The sequence below is a fragment of the Danio aesculapii genome, chromosome 2, assembly GCF_903798145.1.
Source record: "Danio aesculapii chromosome 2, fDanAes4.1, whole genome shotgun sequence".
Taxonomy (NCBI): domain Eukaryota; kingdom Metazoa; phylum Chordata; class Actinopteri; order Cypriniformes; family Danionidae; genus Danio; species Danio aesculapii.
In genome coordinates, this window is record NC_079436.1 from 57,122,868 (window position 1) to 57,147,130 (window position 24,263).

Consider the following 24,263-nt stretch of genomic DNA (forward strand, 5'->3'; position numbering starts at 1 on the left):
TTTGTTTAAATTCAGCCCAAATAAATTGTTTACAACCACTTAACATAAAAAATTGAGTAAATCCAAAGAATCATCTTTGAATATTTTTTTTAAGTGTACACTGTCAGATCACAGAGCTTCACTTTTGAATGCTTATAAACCCTAAATCCAGGATAGAGTGTGTGTGTGAATGTGGTGTGAAGTGTGTGTATGAGGCTCATTGTTGTGTCCGAGACGCTGTAGAAGGACAGAGTTCCTGCACTGTGATCCACATACACTCCTATTCTAGAGGAGCTGACGGAGGGTTTAGGGAGAATAGTCTTTATATTATTATGCCAGAGTGAGAAACTGTCAGCAGAGCAGGACAAACTCCAGGACTGATCATTGTGTCCAAATCCACACTCCTTTTTTGGACCTTTCCTGCTGATGCTCTTATATGACACTGATATTTCCACACCATCATATCCGCTCCACTCCAGCTCCCAGTAAGAGCGTCCACACACACTCTCTCTACACAACACCTGATAATGATGAGTAAATCTGTCTGGATGATCAGGATACGACTGGTCTGGACCTTTATTTTCCACCACTGTGTTTCCTTCAGACAGAACCAGACTTTTATTCGCTGTGTTTGGATCCAAAGTGAACTGTTGAGAATCTGATGAAGATAAAAATATTAATTAATTCCAGATTTTCAATGATCAAAATAATAAATCCTGACATATTTAATATACGCTGTATGGTTCTGTTTTAAAAAGTGGAGTTTAAGCATCAAAACCATGATAATGTAAACTAGCTGAATGTCTTTTTATCATGATTTCTATAACACATAACCCAAAACTCCTGTCAGGTATAGATTTAAGACAAGAATTATTTGATGGCATATTTGATGGTCTCTTTTTTAATCTGGGGTCGCCACTGCAGAAAGAACCACCAACTTATCTAGCATATGTTTTATGCAGCGGATGCCCTTCCAGCTGCAACCCAGTACTGGGAAACACCTATACACTCTCACATTCACACACGCATACATTACTGCAGGGCTATTCAATCAGATCATTTTGTGTCATGGGGGCCAGTTCATGAAAAGCATTCCAAACTAGGGGCCGGAGAGATATGACTTGCAATATGAGAGATGACACAACAGCAATAAAAGAGCCCATATGCTGTATTTGTGCTTATAAAGACACCCACGTTGACTTTTTCTACATTAAAACGTTAATATATTGTATTTTGAAACTACATAACATCACTGCATTGTACAATGTGGCCTTTTTTTACAAGTATATCCAAATGTTGTACTTCGAGGCACAAAATCAGTGTATTTAGTAGGCTTCTTCTGCATTCAGACTCATTCATATGTTGTTTTAAACTGCGTAACAATTAGGGATGCAACGATTAGAGATTTTGTTTATTGTGATGTTTATTGCTGCTCAGTAATCAAATACAGCACAAAATATGAATAAAACACAAACAACAGTCCATTTCTTAATGAATAAATAAATAAAAATACAAATAAATCAAAAATCGTATTCGTCTAATGTTAATTTAAGCTATATATTAGCTAAGAATTTAAATGAACTGTTGTTATATACAGTACAGTTGAAACCAGGAGCTAAAAAAGGAGCATAACCATTTTTTTTTACATGTCTGATGGTAAATCAGACTGTGTTTACTATTTTAGGTCCGTTAGGATTATCTAAATGATTTACGTTTGCTACAGTAAATGCCAGAATAATGAGAGAATTTCATTTTGAGAATGTTTAATTAATTTTAGATAGTCTAAATTTTCCATACATTTGGTATTGTTTTAGATTTACTTTTAAACTGTATAACTTTGGTCAAATGTTTTGGGCATCCTTCCACAAGCTTCTCACAATAGCAGGAATTTTGGCCTATTCCTCCTGACAGAATTGACCCTTCGCTAAGCCCCGCCCTCTTTAGTTACTGTTGCTACCCAGGTAGCAAAGAATTCTGGCCCAGATTTGGCATAAATCTGGCACAGCAGGCATTTATCCGGCACTGGCATACAGCATGTGGGCCAAACTTGGCCCTGGTTTGGCAGAGGTGGCACCGTCTTTAAGGTGGCAAACAATACTCGGGCCAAAAGTAAAATGTAGTATTTGGCCCAGATGTTAATACTTGATATGTGGGCCATGTAAGTTTGGCCTGTCCTGACCCACATTTAAAATACATTTTTGTTATTTTAAAATAAAGAAAAAAATTCTACCAATCAGGTCGCTTTGAGAAAAAAGCACACCCATAGCAAGCCTAAAGTGCAATGATTTATGGCTTTATCATTTTCATTGCAGTCGTGACACACCAACATATCTGGCCCATATTAGGCTCAGTTATGGGTTACTAACTCGGCTGAGACTTGGCCCAGATATGGTCCGTGTTTGGCCCTTGTCTGGAAGCCAGATATAGTCCAGTCATGTGCCGTAATTCACTGCGACATGTGGGCCAAGCAAAAGCTGATTGTGTGGGCCAGAGCTGGGCCAGAGATATTTTGCTATGTGGGTATGTATTGTTGACTCTGGCTTGTTGATTTTCCCATGTTGTCACACAAGGAAGCAGTGTGTTTGAGCTTTTCCTTTAATACTATTCTACAGTTGTGCCTCCAATTAACTCAAATGTTGTCAATTAGCCAATCAGAAACTTCCAAAACCTTGACATCATCATCTGAGCTTTTTCAGAGGCAGAATAATCTTATTGTGTGTAAACTTGACTTTCAATTAAAGTTCTCTCAAAAAATCTCTCATTATTCTACTATTAATCATAAACAGAAACAAATGTGATAATCCTGACTTACCTAAAAGAGAAAAAGTTTAGTCACATTAACATCTGACATTTTTTAAAATGGTTTATGTGCCTTTTTATACAGTGTGTGTGAACTTCTTTTTAGACATAGCTGGAAGTAATAAAATTTGTGTGTGTGTGAATGTGAGTGTGTATGGATGTTTCCCAGTGTTGGATTTCGGCTGGAAGGGCATCCGCTGCGTAAAACATATGCTGGATTAGTTGGCGGTTCATTCCGCTGTGGCGACCCCTGATTAATCAAGGGACTAAGCCGAAATGAAAATGAATGAATTTTTATATAATTATATTTGGGTTTGTACACTGTCAAGGCAGGGTTGCCCTGATAAAGCCGGGATTAAGTCAAAGGAAAGTGAGTGAAAAATTCTATGTCAAACGATTGGGGAAAGTTAGTTGGTTCTAAAATAAAATAAGCTTTATTAAAATTGTAGCATGTCTGAAGTTAAAACAGGCAGATTTCTGTTTCCTAAACAACACAAAGGTGACATCGAAACAGAAATGTAAAGAGTTACCATAGCTTAAAAATCTGGGGTATTGAGTTAATACACAAAAACCAACACATTCTCAGCTGTTAAAGGTTATACTGTGTCTTCGTGTTTGTAAATCTCAGATGTAACTGAAGTTGAATGTGGCCTCTACTGTAGTTATTCATATTATCTATTGACTGTATTTACAATAAAGCAAAGCCTCTCATACCTTATTGTTTATTTGTTAGATATTTTATGAAATATGTTTGAAACATCTGTATGTTGTCAACATTATAATATTAATATTTAAAAAAAAAAATATTACATTATTATAAATCGAAAAGTCCATTTAAATGTTTTGGTTTTAGTTTAAAGACTCATTTTTGTAAAATCTCTACAGTTGAGCATACAATGACTTTAAAACGAATAATTACTGGCTTGCATGGTTCGGCTTACCACTGGCTTGCATGGTTCGGGATCTGTAGAGCTGCGCATCGTTGGATCTGCTCTTCAGTATTTGGACTCTCAGTGGTGATTATTAAACCACACTGAACTGAGCTCAACTGAACTGAACTTAAACACTACAAACTGAACTACACTGTTCCTATTTACTGTGACCTTTAATGTGAAGCTGCTTTGACACAATCTACATTGTATAAGCGCTGTACAAATAAAGGTGAATTGAATTGAATGTTTCCCTGTCAAAACTTAATTTGGCCACATCAGGACCCTCAACGAACACATTAGCACACAAGTGATAATTCCTGATAGTTCAATGTGTAAATGCTATATTCCAATAAGAGAAAAGTTCATATTTTAATGTTCAGTGTGATCAGAGTGACTTACACTGGAGAAACAGCTCACGGGTCTGTGTTTCAGGAGTGGTAATCCAGCTAATTCTGCTCACTGTGGAGACAAACAGATGATTTATAGTTAATATTGTCTAATAATACAAATGCATTTAAAATCATATGAAACATGTCAGGAAATGTAAATCTGACCTCTTGTAGATATTGTCTTCATCTCCTCAGTGCAGAACTGCTGCAGTTTGTCTCTCAGACGAGACACAGATTCAGCAAGTTGATCAAAAGCGAGCTGCGAGCTGCTAATAAAGCTGGATGAGTCTGTAGATCCAGGAGGGACAGAGAGAGACTGGAAACTCTACACAGACACAACAGAAACAGCAGCTGAAGACACACAAACACAATCTCTGCTCCACATGCTCTTCCACTGTCCTGTGTGTCACCTGGAGGAAATGGATGTGATCTTCTGTGTGTGAAAGCTGCTCCAGCTCAGCGTTTCTCCTCCTCAGATCATTGATCTCCTGCTCCAGTCGCTCCAGTCGTTCTTCAGCTCCACTCACTGCAGTCTTTTCTCCATCTCTGATCATCTGCGTGAGCTCCGAGCGGCTTCTCTCAATCCAGCAGATGAGCTGAGTGAAGATCCTCTCGGTGTGGTCCACTGCGGCCTGTGTAGAGCGCTGTCAGACACACACACACACACACATAGAGAGAAGCATTGGAGTGTGAAAGGCCTCTTCAGCTGCTGTTCTTCTGCTCAAACTCACCTTGTGAGACTCCACAGCCTCTCTCAGCTCCTCCAGCTCCTTCTGTCTCTCCTGGAGTCTCTGCTGGAAACTGCTCTGGGTTTCCCTCAGCCGACTCTGCAGGATTCACAGTTGACAAGAGTTAAATAAACGTCACTGCAAAGTTGTAATTATGAATGAGAAGCTCAGGATTTTCCAAATTGCAAGAGAGTTTATTAGAAAACATGTCAGATGCAGTATAATGCACAAGAGTGCGGCATCTTATCAACATATAGTAATATAAAGGTGCCATATAATGTAAATCTGGATATACCGGACATAATAATATGTTATATATATATAATATAGTTCAGTACATGGAAATGTCATACTGAGAGCCTCAAACATCATCATTTCCTCATTCTCATGTAAATCCTGTGAGTAAAACCCAATGAAAAACAGACCTATTTGAACAAATCAGACTGTAATGTTGCACATGGGACGGTTAATTAGCACACCTCATGCTGTGTGTAACTGGCCGCAACATTTCCTAGTGAGATTACAACAATGATTATTTTCCTCAATTATGTTTGCATTTATATATGCTTATATTAAACTATGTATATGGGACTCTTATTTTTAAAAACAAAGCAAGCGTAAAGTCCACTGCAACACATTTTACATTGTTTATAGACTCATAATAAACAAGTGCAGGGCTTGACGCTTACTTTTTTCAGAAGCACATGCGCTCCCAAGTTGAAAAATTTAGGAGCACAGTGAAAATGTATAAAATAAATAGTGTTTTTGCCTAATAAATGTACATGAGGAGACCTTTAATAGCAAAGCAGTTTCATTTATGTGAATACAATAGGTTTTATTTTACTGTGACAACAGCTTAAATAGTATTTAGTAATTATTTATAATTTAAGCTGCATGACGGTAGCGGTCCACAGCAGGACTGAGATCAAATTGCTCTAACGAAGGCCTCTCGAAACTGATCTGAATCAAGTGGACATGCCTAGACAGCTTCTTGTTGAATTTTTGATCCAGTTTCGAGCTGAAAGAATATCTTTCACACTGGGCAGCAGAAATAGGGAGTTATTATCAAGTTATTGTTAAGTTAATATGTGCAGTATGGTTAGTGCAAACATTCAGATGACCAGAGCTATTTAATCTGTGTTTGAAGATTATGGCTGTATCAATAGTCCCAAACAAAACATTATTAATTTCATTATAATATATATTTTATATATTATAATAATAATTGACAATATTTGTTTTAATAACTGGTTACATCAAAAGTTCTGCTTGCTTTCTCAAATACTTCTGATGCTTTCTCAAAAAAATTGCTGGAGTCCAAGACAGAACATTTCATTCTGTCTAAATGATCTAAAAGTAAAGTGAGTGAGGGCGAAGCAGTGGCGCAGTAGGTAGTGCTGTCGCGTCACAGCAAGAAGGTCGCTGGTTCAGTTGGCGTTTCTGTGTGGAGTTTGCATGTTCTCTCTGCGTTCGCGTGGGTTTCCTCCGGGTGCTCCGGTTTCCCCCACAGTCCAAAGACATGCAGTACAGGTGAACTGGGTAGGCTAAATTGTCCGTAGTGAATGTGTGTATGTGTTTCCCAGTGATGGGTTGCGGCTGGAAGGGCATCCGCTGCGTAAAACAAATGCTGGATGAGTTGGCGGTTCATTCCGCTGTGGCGACCGCGGATTAATAAAGGGACTAAGCTGACAAGAAAATTAATGAATGAAGTGAGTGAGAAAGATGCAAGGATTCAAGTACAACTTAATCTCTTGATAGAAATTAAACCTTAAACTCTGTTTTCATAAGATAAACAATGCATTAATGACATCTATATTGTAGTCGAGTGCAAGAAATTGAATGTGTTCAGCGCTTCCCACAGGTCTGAAATATACTTGCGGTGGTGGCTAGATTAAAACACACATTTTCCTCATGGTATGTAAAATAATGCGACTTTCAAGAATATTTCTATTTAGCCGAATTTATTATATTTGCATAATATATTACACAGTTCAAACCCTAAGTAATGCCATCCTTTCTATTCAACTTTAACGGCTCTCAGCAACAGAATAATTTCATATTCTGTTATTATTATTTATTTTTCTTTTAACTGACAATTCTTTAAAAATGTTTTGCATTTAACACCTTTTACATGACACTCTTTCTTTTCAGTGTGTTCAGTAAAAAACAAAAACTGTTGAAATAAAAAAAGGGAATCCACTATTTCACTAAGAGTCATGTCCAACACTGAAAGGTCAAATCGGCTCTCTCTCTGCTGTAGGCTTGGTGCTGCTGAGATTGAGTCGCATCGGCCAAATTTTTCATATAAAGTAATGCAGTGTTTCCCAACCCTTTTCCTGGAGGCACACCAACAGTACATATTTTGGATGTCTCCCTTCCCTGACTAATTAACTTCAGGTTTTGGAGTCTCTTCTAATGTTCTAATTAGGTGATTCAGGTGTGTTTGATTAGGGAGACATTGAAAATGTGTACTGTTGGTGTGCCTTCAGGAACAGGGTTGGGAAACACTGACGTAATGCAACAACGCATTCAGTTAAAGACAGATATCGAAAGCGAAAGGAGAATTCGGGACATTTTAGGAGATTTAGAAATCCCGGCCCAATGCACTTTTAAATCCCAAATGGAGGACATGTCCGGGAAAAAGAGGATGTATTGTCACCCTACCCTACTGAAAAAAACAGCTTAAACCAGCCTAGGCTGGTTGGCTGGTTTTAGCTGGTTGACCAGCCTGGTTTTAGAGGGGTTTTGGCCATTTCCAGGCGGGTTTCCAGCCATTTCCAGCCTGGTCTTAGCTGGTCAGGCTGGAAAATGACCAGCTAAAACCAGCTTGACCAGCCAAAACCAGCTATGTCCAACTTAAACCAGGCTGGTCAAGTTGGTTTTAGTTGGATTTAGCTGGTCCTTTTCCAGCCTGACCAGCTAAGACTAGGCTGGAAAAGGCTGGAAACCAGCCTGGAAATGGCCAAAACCCCTCTAAAACCAGACTGGTCAACCAGCTAAAACCAGCCAACCAGCCTAGGCTGGTTTAAGCTGGATTTTTCAGCAGGGTAAATAATGAGCTGGTCAGTCTATTTACTAAAAGGCCTTTCTTGTCTGCATGTCCTCGTGCTCCTCTCAAAGCTACTAACTTACTAAAGTCAGAACAGGTACAGTTTTGTGTCCAGCGCGTCTCTGTGGGCCTGCGTAACACGCGGGTCTGTTGGGGAAGTGTTTTCAGTTTCTCTCGATCACAGAACCGAGCCACTCAGGTAAAGCCTTGTGTTGAAAGCACTGGTGTTGAATTGGGTCTCATACTTGATGCGGCACGCTATGCCATGACTTAATTGTAAACGTTTTCTTTGAGCCTCGCACACTGTGCAGCTTCGCCACCATTCGGTGCCTTGCGTTGCTTAGCAATGTATACAAAACAACGTATATAAAGACCGCTTTACGTGAAATAAACCAGTAGAGATGTGCTGTTGTTTAGAGCGTCCGCGTGTGCTACGGTCACAATAGATTTCCAACGTAATGAACCAAAACATTGATAAACAGTGAGGAACATGTTGTTTTATTGTGACCAAGTGAATCAAGTCATCAATTAAGCTTATTAAAATAAATTTGCACATATGCGACTAAATAAATTTTCCAGTTCGCACACGTCTATTTTTAGTCGCAAATGCGAGCGAAATGGTCGCACTGTTGAGCCCTGAAGGGTTTTGAAGTTTAAAAGATACGGCTCGGCACTTTGTGTCAGCAGTTCTCAGCTGCTCAAATTTACATCAGGATGTAAATTGCAGGATATACGGATTAAACATTTATTCAGCACCACCTCAGAGAGTCGTTAGGTCTGTTTAATTGTATTTTGCATGTTATGCTTAACAGTATATTATAAAATTGTTGTGTTTGTTTGTAATGAGGCAACAAACACATGTAGACTGCTGAATTTAAATGTTTAATGCACATTTATGCATTGTGTCATATCACTCAGCTCTTACTGTCAATTTTCTCCAGTGAAGTGGCAGCAATACACTTTATTAAACATCATCTGTTTATGCAGAGGTTTATATTAATAACTGCCTGTGTTTTCACATACAATAAAGCTTCAAAATACAACACTTAATCACTGCCGGTCCCTTTTGTTATATAATTATAATGTAGTCTATACTTCATCCACAATGCAGCTTGTTATCGTTTCATGATGAAGATTATTGACTGATGTGCTCTGTGATGTAGAATCTGTAATGCTCTGTTATTGGTAAATGTTATGGGAAACAGATTTAATCATAAACAATCAACTGAATACCCTATACAGTACTTACACGTGTGTTTTCATTTCTGTCAAACAATAACATGACAACACCCTGACCGAAGTCTATTACACATCACTGTTGGAGAGAAGATTAAAAGTGGAGAAATGAACAGACATTACTAATTATTGAGCATAAGTGTGTTCATACCTGTTGTTCAGTCCTCTCTGCTGCAGCTGAAACAGTGTCATGGCGTTTGTGTTGATCCACCATACACAGAGAGCATATACAGCAGTGATCAGTGCGGCAGAAGATCTCCAGGGGTTTCTCATGTTTAGGACAGATCATCTCCTGCAGTCGTCGAGTGGCTTCAGTCACTTTGTGTCGATTTCCTGGATTCAGTTCTTGATGGCGCTGAAAATGAGTCTGACAGTAAGAGTTCAGACACACCAGACAGGACTTGACGGCTCTGTTTTTGGCTCCAGTACAGACGTCACACTCCACATCTCCAGATGCAGCGGGACTCTGAGCAGGACCAGCAGCTTGTAGTTTGCTCTTCTGCAGTTTCTCCAGCACCTCAGCCAGCATGGTGTTTTTAGCTAAAGCGGGTCTGGGGCTGAAGGTCTGTCTGCACTGAGGGCAGCTGTAGACTCTCTTCTGATCCTCCTGATTCCAGCAGTCTGTGATGCAGCTCATACAGTAACTGTGTCCACAGGGAATGGAGACTGGATCCTTTAGGAGATCCAGACACACCGAACAGCTGAACTCATTATGAGCCAAAGAAACACTGGATTCTGCCATTTTACAGCTCACACTCGCAGACAGATAGACACCGACACAACACTGATTATAAGTTTCGGTTTCTCTTAGCTCTGACACTTCCTGTGTGTGTCATATAATAAACTCCGCCACTAGAGGACAGTCTAATGCAGAAATAAACCCACAGCAGTTTGAGTAAAAATAAAGTTATTTTACGTTTTTAAGTAAACTATTATGAGATGTAGATGTCGAATTTCTCCCCTTTACCTTTCCTTCATGTTCTCATTCATACAAATAACTTGATTAGGAAAATTCTCGTGCAACTTTATTTAGTCAGTAATGAAGGAATTAGACAAGGCAACATCCAAACTCATGACAGGAAGACCAATCAAAGGCGTGTTTCTGCTTGAAGCGGCGCTGCGCAAACCGATTGGTGGAGAATGACATCAAAGCACCGCCAGAGATTCAGTTTAGAATGTGGCATTCCATCCTCATTCGGCAATCTGATAGGTGTAGCGGTGCCTTGATGTCACGACAGTCTTCCCGCCCTGCACCGCGTGCTGAGTTGATGCTCTTCAGCATTTTAAGACGAGAAGTTTAGAGAGAATTTATGGAAGGTAAATCCTGCCAATTTTAAATAAATCAAATAAACATTTGAAATGAAAATGAAAATCAGATTAACAATTTCATTTTAAAACACTGTTCGCAAAATATCTGCCAAAATTGAAATCGAAATGAAATTATTTCATTTTCATTTTCATTTTCACTTTGACAACACATCGTCCCTGTCAAATTGATAATTAAAATAAAGTTTCCAATTTAAGATTTAATTTTCACTGCATTTCCGCATCAAGACTGCCAATATTAAAATGAAAAGCCAAACTGAAAAATAAAATGCAAACACAATTTTTACAAAGCATGTTATTAATGTTCACGCTATAATAGTGACAAAATTCAAATTAAAATGTAAATTTAAGCTTTCCTTTTATTGACACTTTTTCATTTCAGTTTTCATTTACGATTTCATTTTTAACGTCAACCTGTATGCAAAGCCTATGGTAATTAGTGGGAGGGGCGTATTTAAGTGACGTCGAGTGTTTCCACAGCTCGAGGGGAGAAGCCGCAAAGCCGGGTTTTGACAGCGAGAGTTACTAATGTTACTGTTACGTTTATTAAAAGGAATAAAATGGACAAAACGTTAAGCCAGCTTTTAAGAGAAGCAGCTGCTGCATTGGAACAGTAGGAGGAACGACGGACACAGGAAACACAACCGTCAAATATTCGTCCCACAGCAGTCCCTCAGGAGTCGCGGGCTTCTTCAGCGTTCTTCGTTACATTACCACACAAGACCGAATACAGTATACTATACGAATTCATCACATGGCCTAACGTTACCGTACTTATGCTGTACAGTTTCTCTTGCCGCTGAAGAAGCCCGCGACTCCTGAGGGACTGCTGTGGGACGAATATTTGACGGTTGTGTTTCCTGTGTCCGTCGTTCCTCCTACTGTTCCAATGCAGCAGCTGCTTCTCTTAAAAGCTGGCTTAACGTTTTGTCCATTTTATTCCTTTTAATAAACGTAACAGTAACATTAGTAACTCTCGCTGTCAAAACCCGGCTTTGCGGCTTCTCCCCTGGAGCTGTGGAAACACTCGACGTCACTTAAATACACCCCTCCCACTAATTACCATAGGCTTTGCATACAGGTTGACGTTAAAAATGAAATCGTAAATGAAAACTGAAATGAAAAAGTGTCAATAAAAGGAAAGCTTAAATTTACATTTTAATTTGAATTTTGTCACTATTATAGCGTGAACATTAATAACATGCTTTGTAAAAATTGTGTTTGCATTTTATTTTTCAGTTTGGCTTTTCATTTTAATATTGGCAGTCTTGATGCGGAAATGCAGTGAAAATTAAATCTTAAATTGGAAACTTTATTTTAATTATCAATTTGACAGGGACGATGTGTTGTCAAAGTGAAAATGAAAATGAAATAATTTCATTTCGATTTCAATTTTGGCAGATATTTTGCGAACAGTGTTTTAAAATGAAATTGTTAATCTGATTTTCATTTTCATTTCAAATGTTTATTTGATTTATTTAAAATTGGCAGGATTTACCTTCCATAAGAATTATGTGTGTTTTATCAGTTTGTTTAAATAAGTGAAGTCTTCATTAACCCGCGCGTACATTTTACGATCAGGGTAAACAGGAGTTGAAATGTTAAACCCCAAACGGTAAAAGAAAAAAATAAAATAAAAGTAATAATAATAATAATAAATATATATATATACAACTGCTTTCTTATTGTACGTAGTTCCACATGAGATTATTACTCCAGTCAATGTTGCTTTTTTTACTATTACCATTAATAATAGTAATAATAATTATAATAATAGTTAATATTAGAGTGACTTCTGAAGGGTCATGTGACTGAAGACTAGAGAAATTAAGCTGAAATTCATCATTTAAATCACTGGAATAAATGATTAAATTAAATTATAAACTACTTTTTATTTTGAATAGTTATTTTGTAGTGCAATAACATTTCACAATTTTACTTTGGGTCCTGTTTTTTTTGATGAAATAAAAGAGCAGGAGAAGCTTATTTTAAAACATTTAAAAATCCTACTGACACCAAACTTTTGACCGATAGTTATGTGTCCATATGTGTGTATTTCTGTTGCTACTGAACAATCTGTGGTTGTTTTGATATTTTTGGTTTGATAAATGCCATGGTTGGCAGTCATCTTATGCATAATAAGTAAATTTAACATTTTCACCTAATGTATTGTGTTTTCGCTGATACAGAGAAAAGCTTAAAAAAGCACATTCCCTATAAATTGTCCTCTTATTTATTTTTTTAAAAGCTGCTGTTTTATTATTAGCAAATGTTTATAAAATGTTTCAAATGATGCACTGTTGTGTGTAATATTGTAAGAAATTAATAATAAAAACTCAAATTATACAGAGAAGAACTAACTTTTATGATTCATAAAAACCGCTGCATAATCAAAAATATTAAGAGAATTTGTTTCAATAAAAAACAACTGCTCTCTTATTATTATGATTAATAAAAAAAGAGTATTTTTAATTATTAGAACATATCAATGCACTACATACACATCATATCGTAAAACAAAATGTTTTAAAATCATTGGTTTTACATATAGTTTCCTATTATGGTTATAAAAACGAAAATATTTCCAAAACACATTTTAAAATGTTACACTACAACATCATGTCATACTGTAATTTTATATATTAATAATAACAATAAAAGCACACAATTACAATATGGACATTTCATGTTTAGTAAATGTTTAATACATGAAAAGCTAAAATAATCAGCAGAATAATCAACTATTAAACACTTAATTTCAACCCAAAATAAAAAGAAATTTAAGTATTGATAAGAAATACAATATTATGACATGAGTTTGAGAAATAAAAGATAACCAAATAGACAATCCTTTGGAAAAAAGAATATATGCATAGAAAAAATACCTAGATTTTAAAAATATATATTATTATATCATTCAGATAAAATAGTTTATATCACGAAACCAACACTATACTACAACTTTAAATGTTTTGTGTAGTGCTCCACTGAATGTACACATTCAATGATAAGACTGAATAATAATATAACTAATATAGGTGAGGTAAAGAAAATGCAGTTTTAGGGCTGTGCAATATGACTATATATTGTATGGACAAAATAAAAAGTCTATCGTTTCATATTATTCTCTTTCGTTTATATTGTGTACATTGTTTACAATAATACTTTTTTATAAGACAGAAACATATAATGATACAATATTTTACATGATCCAATAATAGCATCAGGAGAAAGTTGTAATCTTGAAAATACAACGTTTACATTTTGCATTTTATTTTGCGATTATTTAATATTTTTATGTTGGACCTGTAATTATGAGTTTTACAAATGTTTTTGGTCAAACATTTGCCCTTACATTCTAAATAAAGTGAAAAATATGATGACATGATTATGAATGAGTATTTACTTTAAAATGTAAAAAGAAACGGTCCAATACTTGTTGTACTGATGATACTGATATTTGTCTCTTTCTCACTTAATTGAACGTTTGTCATTAATGTAGATCAGTGTTTTACATTAGCAAAATTAATTAAAAAATACATGCATTAAGGTTTACTAGCTGGTTTATTGATGCTAGGCCTGTCGCAATATCTATATTTTGTTGTACGATGTGGGCGAGGCAGTGGCGCAGTAGGTAGTGCTGTCGCCTCAAAGCAAGAAGGTCGCTGGGTCAGTTGGCGTTTCTGTGTGGAGTTTGCATGTTCTCCCTGCGATCGCGTGGGTTTCCTACGGGTGCTCCGGTTTCCCCCACAGTCCAAACACATGCGGTACAGGTGAATTGGGTAGGCTAAATTGTCCATAGTGTATGAGTGTGTGTGAATAAGTGTGTATGTGTTTCCCAGTGATGGGTTGCAGCTGGAAGGGCATCCGCTGCATAAAACAAATGCTGGATAAGTTGGCGGTTCATTCCGCTGTGGCGACCCCAGATTAATAAAGGGACTAAGCCGAAAAGAAAATGAATGAATGAATGAATATTGTACGATGTATTGCACCAAAATATATTGCAATAAACGATATTATTGTCATTTTAAGACCATTTTATGGCACTCATTATATAATGCCAGAATGACTATATATATATATATAGCAAGTACACTCTTCCAATCAACACATAATATATTATTCTTAAGAATATTTCCTTTAATTATAGTCATTTTAACAATTTAATAATGAGGTATTGGAATCAGAATGTGAAAATGCACATCCTAAATAAATAATAATCAACGTTAACAAAAAAGTGTAAGGTGAAGAATAACAGAGTCTGCGATATCTGCTACCAGATCTATTTTCAGCTGCCAGACATCCACATGAAAATATACTATAGTAATTTATAGTAAATACTGGATTGTTTTTAACCATACTGACACTGACACGTCCAGGATATGTTGCACTATCAGCTGAAATGTTGCTAGAATTGGTTTTCATGTATGGGCGATATATATATTGCATCACCATAAATGATTGAGGTCATGTCCATGTGTTGTGCGAGAAGTCGATATATTGATTATTGTGACAGGCCTAACTGATGCTTCATCGTATCAATGAACATGAATTAGATCCATTATTCAACAGGCCAATATTGTCCTTTATATATTATTTTTGTTAATATTATTATGACTAACTAATGCTAATGTATGTAAACATTTCATTTTGTTTTGGCAAGTTTTCATTATTTTTCCACAGAGGATTATGCAGCTGACATTTCCCTTCTCACAATTTATTCAAAACTTTGTCTATTTTATAGCTGATGTGCTCATGATTTTTAAATGTAATGAAAATCAGCCAGGCAACGCAGTGGTGCAGTAGGTAGCACTGTCACCTCACAGCAAGAAAGTCGCTGGTTTGAGCCTCGGCTGGGTCAGTTGGCGTTTCTGTGTGGAGTTTGCATGTTCTCCTCCGGGTGCTCCGATTTCCCCCACAGTTCAAACACATGCGGTACAGGTGAATTGGGTTGGCTAAATTGTCCGTAGTGTATGAGTGTGAATGAATGAGTGTGTCGATGTTTCCCAGAAATGGGTTGTGGCTGGAAGGGCATCTGCTGCGTGCTGGATAAGTTGGCGGTTCATTCCGCTGTGGCGACCCTGGATTAATAAAGGGACTAAGCTGAAAAAAAAATGAATGAATGAAAATCAGCCAAAATATCTGTGCATCTTTACAGATCTCGCTTCATGGCAACTTCAAGAGTTCACACTTAGCTGATGATTAATTATAAGCTTGTTTGGCATGCTGTCCCGGGAGAGAGCCCTGAGCTCATAAGATCCTCAAGCCCGGGGCTCCCTCCTGTTGCAAGGCAAGAAGGGAGTTTGAGCTCAGGTAGATCTCGAGAACTCCCCCGCTTTAATAACCAATGAACAGCCAGTGGTTGCTCTTGAGAGATAACCATTTACTAGGAGCATGTCTATAGTGCCGGTTTGGATTAGTCAATTAACTTATGTTGCATGTTTTTTGGACGGTGGGAGGAAACCGGGGAACCCGGGGGAAACCCACGTGAGCACGGGGAGAAAATGCAAACTCCGCACAGAAATGTCTGCTGGTTTGGTAAAGCCTAGAACCAGAGACATTCTTGCTGTGAGGCAACAGTGCTAAGCACTGGGCCACCGTGTCACCTATCTAGGAAGGAGGAGTAGGGGTGGATGGGGGGATTCTTCAAAACGAAGATAGCGGTGGTACGTAACCCAGGGTATTTGTAGTAGCTTAGGAGTCGTCTGATTGGTGCATTGAGAATTGGATAATGCGGATCCAGCCGCTAGCAATCATAAGCACGTGATCCTCTCGAAACTTGTTTATAACTAAACTTCACTTATGAATAAAATTAACAAATTATCCTAATGCTAATTGTTATATTTAGTAAATTATAAACATGAAAAATTATATTTCTCAAAATATTGTAGGTATCTGTACCTTCTATATTGTATGATCACAGATTGTTATTTTTGGAGAAGATTGACCGGATAGACTTTTATAATCTTTCTCAAGCCAGAATCCAGGATAGAGTGCGTGTTTGAATGTGGTGTGGAGTGTGTGTATGAGGCTCATTGTTGTGTCAGAGACGCTGTAGAAGGACAGAGTTCCTGCACTGTGATCCACATACACTCCTATTCTAGAGGAGCTGACGGAGGGTTTAGGGAGATCAGTCTTTATATTATTATGCCAGAATGAGAAACTGTTAACAGAGCAGTATAAACTCCAGGACTGATCATTGTGTCCAAATTTACGTTCATTACCCCAACCCTTTCTGCTGATGCTCTTATATGACACTGATATATACAAAAAACCATGTCCGTTCCACTCCAGCTCCCAGTAAGAGCGTCCACACACACTCTCTTTACACAACACCTGCCACCAGCTATCAAATCTGTCTGGATGATAAGGATATGACTGGACTGAACCGTTATATTCCACCACTGTGTTTCCTTCAGACAAAACTGTGTTTGGATTCGCTGTGTTTGGATCCAAAGTGAGTCGATGGTAATCTGATGAAGATTAGAGAATGAGAAATGACACATTAAATTAAAAAGCTCACATGGTGTGATAGTTTTGACTGACAACTAGCTGGCCATTAACATTATTATTATTTAACTCATATTAGAGGTTATTTTAAACTTCATTTGCACAGTTAAAAGTTTAAATTACTGAAAAGTTGAATTGACTGGTGTGTTTTACTCCTACTACTCCTGTCTGGGCTGCTCTACTGGGATTCTGTTGTGTTCCAGTTTCCAAACAAACAAGTAATGCTGTTCAGAAAAAAATGTTTTCCGTAAGTTTTCACTACTCGTTGGGGAAGGTTTTATCATAATCTGCACTGATATTATGCTATTTATTCATCTGTTTTGAACAGTGGACAAACTTATGCGCAAACACGCCGTGGGTCAGGATCCAATGCGAAAGACTCCCTGGAGAGTTTCAGCTATATCTAGGACCAGTTAACCCAGAAAAACAGCTCTGGAGACTAGGGCTGTGCGATTTGGGGAAAATATCTAATTGACTAAAAATCTAATTGATTTGCGAATATAATTTTGTAGTCAAGCTTCAGCTCAATAATCTGTATCGTAGCTTACATGTATCGACCCGCTGACTGCCTGGACCCGCTGTCTCGAGCGCATGACAGTGTGTGTGCGTCTGTGTCTGTGTGTGGTCACGTGATGTGCGTTTTCAGCGGTATATTGTGGACGGAGGGCTGTTCAAAAACGCTAGGTGAAACGCCAGTGTGGATGTGGATCGTTTTCTTTCTAAAATGCCATTTAAAAACGAAGCTGTATTAGTGTAAACGGGGTCTAAGTGTGTATTTTTCGCGAGCGGATTTGCGAAGGGGCCGAGGTGGAGGATCGGCAATGCCGGTTCAGCATCGTGGTGTCTATCAGCCATCGGCAATGGATGATGGCATCGTCTATCGGCCCAACCCTATTTTCTATATTAATGCTGAAGTTTATTAATGTACAGTGATGATAACTCAAACCAAAGTCATCGCGTGTGTATTTTTTTCTGCATCATGTTTATCACATATTTTACAGGGTTATTTTGAATAGACTGTTTGTTAGACATGATCCTAACAAAATGTTTATTTATACATTAATGAAAGTTTAACAGTCTTGGCTCACATCCCTGTGTATAAATAACTTAAACCTGGGATTTGAAGCAACATTATGTTTTTTTTTAATTTATATCAACATTTACAGCAAACATTTGGACTCATGATGATCCAACGTGGTTTTAAGGTTTATTGTATAGTTGATCTACTATGATGATGATGATTGATGTCACTATGCTGTTCTGTCAAATATAAAATTTTCCATCAGGGGTCCCTTCTTTGTACGTGGATCACTCAATTAGCTGGATTCGGTTATTGACGATTTAACACGATCTAGGATCGATTCGTTCTTCAAAACTTTTCTGAGAGTTGTTGTCATAGCAACAGTTCTGGTAGCTCAAACCTGCTTGGGAGCAGCAGCTTATTTCATATTAACATGATTAGATCGGGTCTTTTCAAGCTAAGATAATACTGAATGTACTGAATTCTGATATTTTCTTACAGTAGTTATATACACTTGTGAATATAGTAAATAGTTACAAAAAATAAATAAATAAATAAATAAATAAATAAATATATATATATATATATATATATATATATATATATATATATATATATATATATATATATATATATATATATATATATATATATATATATATATATATATATATATATATATATATATATATATAAACACACAAGTTTTAAAATTATAGAAATTAAAAGTATGCAATCTGCACTCTGAAATAAAAGTACTAAACCTGTCACGGGGGTTCTATCCCCAAGGGGTTCAAAGAGAACATTTATTATTATGTATTTCTTAGATACAAACACGTCCTCTTTTAAGGTATCAGCTTCAGTACAGTGTGTGTATGATAATACACATGCGCAATATTGGACTGTTTTTGTTTTGGTTTGTTTGGGTTATTTTTTTAAGGAATACACATGTTTTGACAGCTAATATGACCGTGATTTGATGTTTTGCAAAAGTCGCAGACACATTTATTAATATCAAACTTCTTTTTTGATGCTAAATTAATTTAAACAGTCAGTTATTCCTTATAGACTGATTTCACGCTGCCGCCATTTTTAAAAGCGAAATCGAGGCTGCCTGTGACCAGAAGGTCCGTTCTGAATGAATGGTGAAAATAAAAGGGATATCAGAGCTAATTTTCAGCTAAGTTGGCACTAGTTAGCTAATGTTTTCTTTCCTAAACACACGTTTTAGACGCCATTTATCAAACTCAAGTTAATGAACTGATTCTTTCACTGTATTAGACTTGTCACGATACTGAATTAAAAGAAAAACCATCAATTTCAATGGTTTCAACTGAAAAGCCAAGCGATCTGCTTGATGATGACTTGACTGATCTTCATGGCTGCTTCGCGCTCGCGTCTCTGTGTATCTGTGTTTGCACTGGGTGAAGAGCGGTAAACTGAGTGCAAACACAGATACACTGAGACTGGAGCGCGAAGCAGCCGTGAAGATCAGTCGAGTCATCCGTGCTCAGCGGCGCTTTAATGTTATAATGTTATAACCGAAATAGACGGTTTTAAAATTTAAGTAGCGGGACAACACTATTACAGACAACATGAGGGTGTGCTACAGAGGGCTGCAGTGTTTTATCGCTCACCGGGTTACATAGACTGAAGTAGGAAAGCGTCCTCACGGTGTTTAACTGCTGCCATGAACTGAAGCCTAGGAGGACACTTGAGTATATTACTCTTCAAGTGATGTTGTTTGATGCTAAATTGCTTTTAATTGTTTAAATTAATCTCACTGAATGAAATTAAAGTGATGTTTACACCATTTCTGCATTTTGAAATCTCGGCAACAGCTGGAGGTTTATAGTCCACAGCATGTTACTGCAATGTTTACAGTGCTGGTCCTATACTTCCGGGTTTCTTCCCACCGCAGCCTCGCTTTGGTTCTTTAAAATGGCGACCGCGTGAAATAAGCGTATGCCAATTAAGAAACTTGAACAGGCCTAGTCTACTATACTATCTATACTGTATCATATTTAACAAACTGTTTACTGCTAAATTTATATAATTTAGCTCACATGGAGTATTGAATATTAATCAGATGATGTCATTAGGCTGCTGTGCCGTCAGCCAATCGTTGAATTGCTGATCATGATTTCGAGAATTGACAGATCTGTCCTTCAAAACACGCAGTGATCTCAGATCAGTTCATCCAGACATTTTAATCTGATTCACAAACTTTTTTGAAAAACCAAATTAGCCAGAGATCAGTTATCAAGATTAAAAGATCTAGGATCTGCCAAATCATCTCAGGTCATTTAAGCGAGGTACGAATAACGGACTCAAGGTTTGTTATCATCACTCCCAACAGTTGCATATGAAGTGGTGTATGTACACAACAGGAATTTCAACTAACCCAGTAAGATAAACTATCTATCATGTGGTTATTCCTGATTAAGTATAATTCAATCTTCAGCACAGTTCATTCTGATTGCTGATATTATTAGAAAATGGTATGTTTTATGGGTGACTTACACAGGAGGAACTGCTCACGGGTCTTTGGTTCAGGAGCGGGAATGATGCTAATGCTGCTCACTTTAGAAGACAAACAGATGATTTATAGTAAATATTGTCAAACATGTTGCATGAAATTATATATGTCAGCAAAAGTAAAGCCTACCTATGCCAGATAGCATATCTATCTCCTCAGTGCAGAACTGCTGCAGTTTGTCTCTCAGACGAGACACAGATTTAGCAAGTTGATCAAAAGCGAGCTGCGAGCTGCTAAAAAAGCTGGATGAGTCTGTAGATCCAGGAGGGACAGAGAGAGACTGGAAACTCTACACAGACACAACAGAAACAGCAGCTGAAGACACACAAACACAATCTCTGCTCCACATGCTCTTCCACTGTCCTGTGTGTCACCTGGAGGAAATGGATGTGATCTTCTGTGTGTGAAAGCTGCTCCAGCTCAGCGTTTCTCCTCCTCAGATCATTGATCTCCTGCTCCAGTCGCTCCAGTCGTTCTTCAGCTCCACTCACTGCAGTCTTTTCTCCATCTCTGATCATCTGCGTGAGCTCCGAGCGGCTTCTCTCAATCCAGCAGATGAGCTGAGTGAAGATCCTCTCGGTGTGGTCCACTGCGGCCTGTGCAGAGCGCTGTCAGACACACACACACAGACACACACACACACACACATTGGAGTGTGAAAGGCCTCTTCAGCTGCTGTTCTTCTGCTCAAACTCACCTTGTGAGACTCCACAGCCTCTCTCAGCTCCTCCAGCTCCTTCTGTCTCTCCTGGAGTCTCTGCTGGAATCTGCTCTGGGTTTCCCTCAGCCGACTCTGCAGGATTCACAGTTGACAAGAGTTAAATAAACGTCACTGCAAAGTTGTAATCATAAAAGGGAAGCTCAGGATTTTCCAAATTGGAGGAGAGTTTATTAGAAAACATGTCAGATGCAATATAATGTCATATACACTCACCGGTCACTTTATTAGGTACACCTGTCCAACTGCGCGTTAACACCAATTTCTAATCAGCCAATCACATGGCAGCAACTCAATGCATTTAGGCATGTAGACATGTTCAAGACGGTCTGCTGCAGTTCAAAGCGAGCATCAGAATGGGGAAGAAAGGGGATTTATGTGACTTTGAACGTGGCATGGTTGTTGGCGTCAGACTGGCTGGTCTGAGTATTTCAGAAACTGCTGATCTACTGGGATTTTCATGCACAACCATCTCTAGGCCTAACCCTAACTCAAATAAACACTCATTACAGCAGAGGTCTGCAGAAGAGCATCTCTGAACACACAACACGTCCAACCTTGAGGCGGATGAGCTACAGCAGCAGAAGACCACACCGGGTGCCGCTCCTGTCAGCTAAGAACAGGAAACTGAGGCTACAATTCACACAGGCTCACCAAAACTGGACAATAGAAGATTGGAGAAATGTTGCCTGGTCTGATGAGTCTCCATTTCTGCTGCCACATTCGGATGGTCGGCTCAAAATTTGGCATCAACATCATGAAAGCATGGATCCATCCTGCCTTGCATCAACGGTTCAGGCTGGTGGTGGTGGTGTAATGGTGTGGGGGATATTTTCTTGGTACACTTTGGGTCCATTAGTACCAATTGAGCATCGTGTCAACGCCACAGCCTACCTGAGTATTGTTGCTGACCATGTCCATCCCTTTATGACCACAGTGTCTCCATCTTCTGATGGCTACTTCCAGCAGGATAACGCACCATGTCATAAAGTGTGAATCATCTCAGACTGGTTTCTTGAACATGACAATGAGTTCACTGTACTGAAATGGCCTCCACAGTCCCCAGAGCTCAGTCCAATAGAGCACCTTTGGTATGTGGTGGAACTGGAGATTCATATCATGGATGTGCAGCCGACAAATCTGCAGCAACTGCGTGATGCTATCATGTCAATATGAAACAAAATCCCTGAGGAATATTTCCAGTACCTTGTTGAATCTACGCCACGAAGGATTAAGGCACTTCTGAAGGCAAAAGGGGTCCAACCCGGTACTAGTAAGGTGTACCTAATAAAGTGGCCGGTGAGTGTAAATGTTTAATGCACATTTACCCATCGTGTCGTACCACTCAGCTCTTACTGTGGAAACAACAGCGATCTACTTTTATTAAACATCATCTGTTTATGCAGAGGTTGACATTAGATATCTTAAAATACAACTCTAAATACATCACTGCTGCTCCCAGAGTTCATTATGATTTAGCTTATATTTCATTCACAACACAACCTGTTGATCTAAAAACACTGTTGTGCTCTGTGATGTAGAATCTGTAATGCTGTATTATTGGTAAATGTGGGATTTTATAGCAAAGGGATTTAGTCAATTAAAGAACAATCCACTGAACACACTGTACTTTAGTCCCTCACAGGTGTTTTCATTCCTGTCAAACATTAATATGACACCACCCTGACCAAAGTCTATTACACGTGTCTGCTGGAGAGAAGATCAGAAAAACAGCTTTAAAAAGTGGAGAAATGAAGAGACAGTAATTATTGAGCATAAGTGTGTTCATACCTGTTGTTCAGTTCTCTCTGCTGCAGCTGAAACAGTGTCGTGGTTTTTGTGTTGATCCACCATACACAGATAACATATACAGCAGTGATCAGTGCGGCAGAAGATCTCCAGGGGTTTCTCATGTTTAGGACAGATCATCTCCTGCAGTCGTCGAGTGGCTTCAGTCACTTTGTGTCGATTTCCTGGATTCAGCTCTTGATGGCGCTGAAAATGAGTCTGACAGTAAGAGTTCAGACACACCAGACAGGACTTGACGGCTCTGTTTTTGGCTCCAGTACAGACGTCACACTCCACATCTCCAGATGCAGCGGGACTCTGAGCAGGACCAGCAGCTTGTAGTTTGCTCTTCTGCAGTTTCTCCACCACCTCAGCCAGCATGGTGTTTTTAGCTAAAGCGGGTCTGGGGCTGAAGGTCTGTCTGCACTGAGGGCAGCTGTAGACTCTCTTCTGATCCTCCTGATTCCAGCAGTCTGTGATGCAGCTCATACAGTAACTGTGTCCACAGGGAATGGAGACTGGATCCTTTAGGAGATCCAGACACACCGCACAGCTGAAATGATGAGCCAAAGACACACTGCATTCTGCCATTTTACTGCTCACACTCCAACAGAGAGATCGACTATTACTTTCGTTTTTTGAGATTACTTTCGGTTTCTCTCAGCTCTGACACTCCCTGTGTGCGTCATATAATAAACTCCGCCACTAGAGGACAGTCTAATGCAGAAATAAACCCACAACAGTTTGAGTTCAAACATAAGTTCTTTTACGTTTTAAAGTAAACTTTTATGAGATGTAGATGCCGAATTCTCCCCTTTTCCTTTCATTCATGTTCTCATTCATACAAATAATTTAATAAGGAAAATCCTCTTTCATTGTCAGTAATGAAGAATTAATAGGCTTGGCAACATCCAAACTCATGTGACAGCAAGACTAATTAAAGGCGTGTTTCTCCTTAAAGCGGCGCTTCGCAAACCGATTGGTGGAGAATGACTTTTTTTTTTTTTTTAGAACTTTAGATTAGATTAGATTCAACTTTATTGTCATTACACATGTACAAGTACAAGGCAACGAAATGCAGTTTAGGTCTAACCAGCAGTGCAATAGCAGCAAGTGCAGGATACAGGTATAAGTTATAAAGTGCAGTTATAGAAAAACTATGGTGATATTTACAGATGGATGTACTATCAACATTATAAACAGGTTGTATTAGCTATGAACAGCTTTACAATAAATGAATATATGTACA

General features: G+C 38.3%; 2 protein-coding genes across 3 annotated transcripts in view; both read right to left on the reverse strand.

The window, feature by feature from the left end:
• LOC130214459 (tripartite motif-containing protein 16-like) overlaps positions 1 to 10,068 on the reverse strand; it is a 39,582-nt gene extending 29,514 nt beyond the window's left edge. Inside the window, exons 1-6 of one of the 2 annotated variants that reach the window (XM_056446174.1) lie at positions 9,264 to 10,065; positions 4,831 to 4,926; positions 4,510 to 4,743; positions 4,265 to 4,424; positions 4,110 to 4,169; positions 6 to 637 (exon numbers count right to left, since the gene is read on the reverse strand). In XM_056446174.1, coding sequence (XP_056302149.1) covers positions 90 to 637; positions 4,110 to 4,169; positions 4,265 to 4,424; positions 4,510 to 4,743; positions 4,831 to 4,926; positions 9,264 to 9,854 — 1,689 coding nt within the window. In that variant the 5' untranslated portion in view covers positions 9,855 to 10,065 and the 3' untranslated portion in view covers positions 6 to 89. Of the gene's footprint in view, positions 1 to 5; positions 638 to 4,109; positions 4,170 to 4,264; positions 4,425 to 4,509; positions 4,744 to 4,830; positions 4,927 to 9,263 lie in introns of those variants that run through there. The other variant, XM_056446182.1, reaches the window with a different exon arrangement.
• Positions 10,069 to 13,171: 3,103 nt separating this feature from the next.
• Positions 13,172 to 23,615, reverse strand: LOC130214551 (tripartite motif-containing protein 16-like). The gene is made up of 6 exons (XM_056446308.1): positions 23,018 to 23,615; positions 21,206 to 21,301; positions 20,883 to 21,116; positions 20,638 to 20,797; positions 20,493 to 20,552; positions 13,172 to 16,911 (listed from the first exon to the last, which is right to left on the reverse strand). Exons 1-6 carry the CDS (start codon positions 23,603 to 23,605, stop codon positions 16,343 to 16,345), a joined length of 1,707 nt encoding a protein of 568 aa, XP_056302283.1. The 5' UTR covers positions 23,606 to 23,615; the 3' UTR covers positions 13,172 to 16,342.
• Between the last annotated feature and the right edge of the window lie 648 nt (positions 23,616 to 24,263).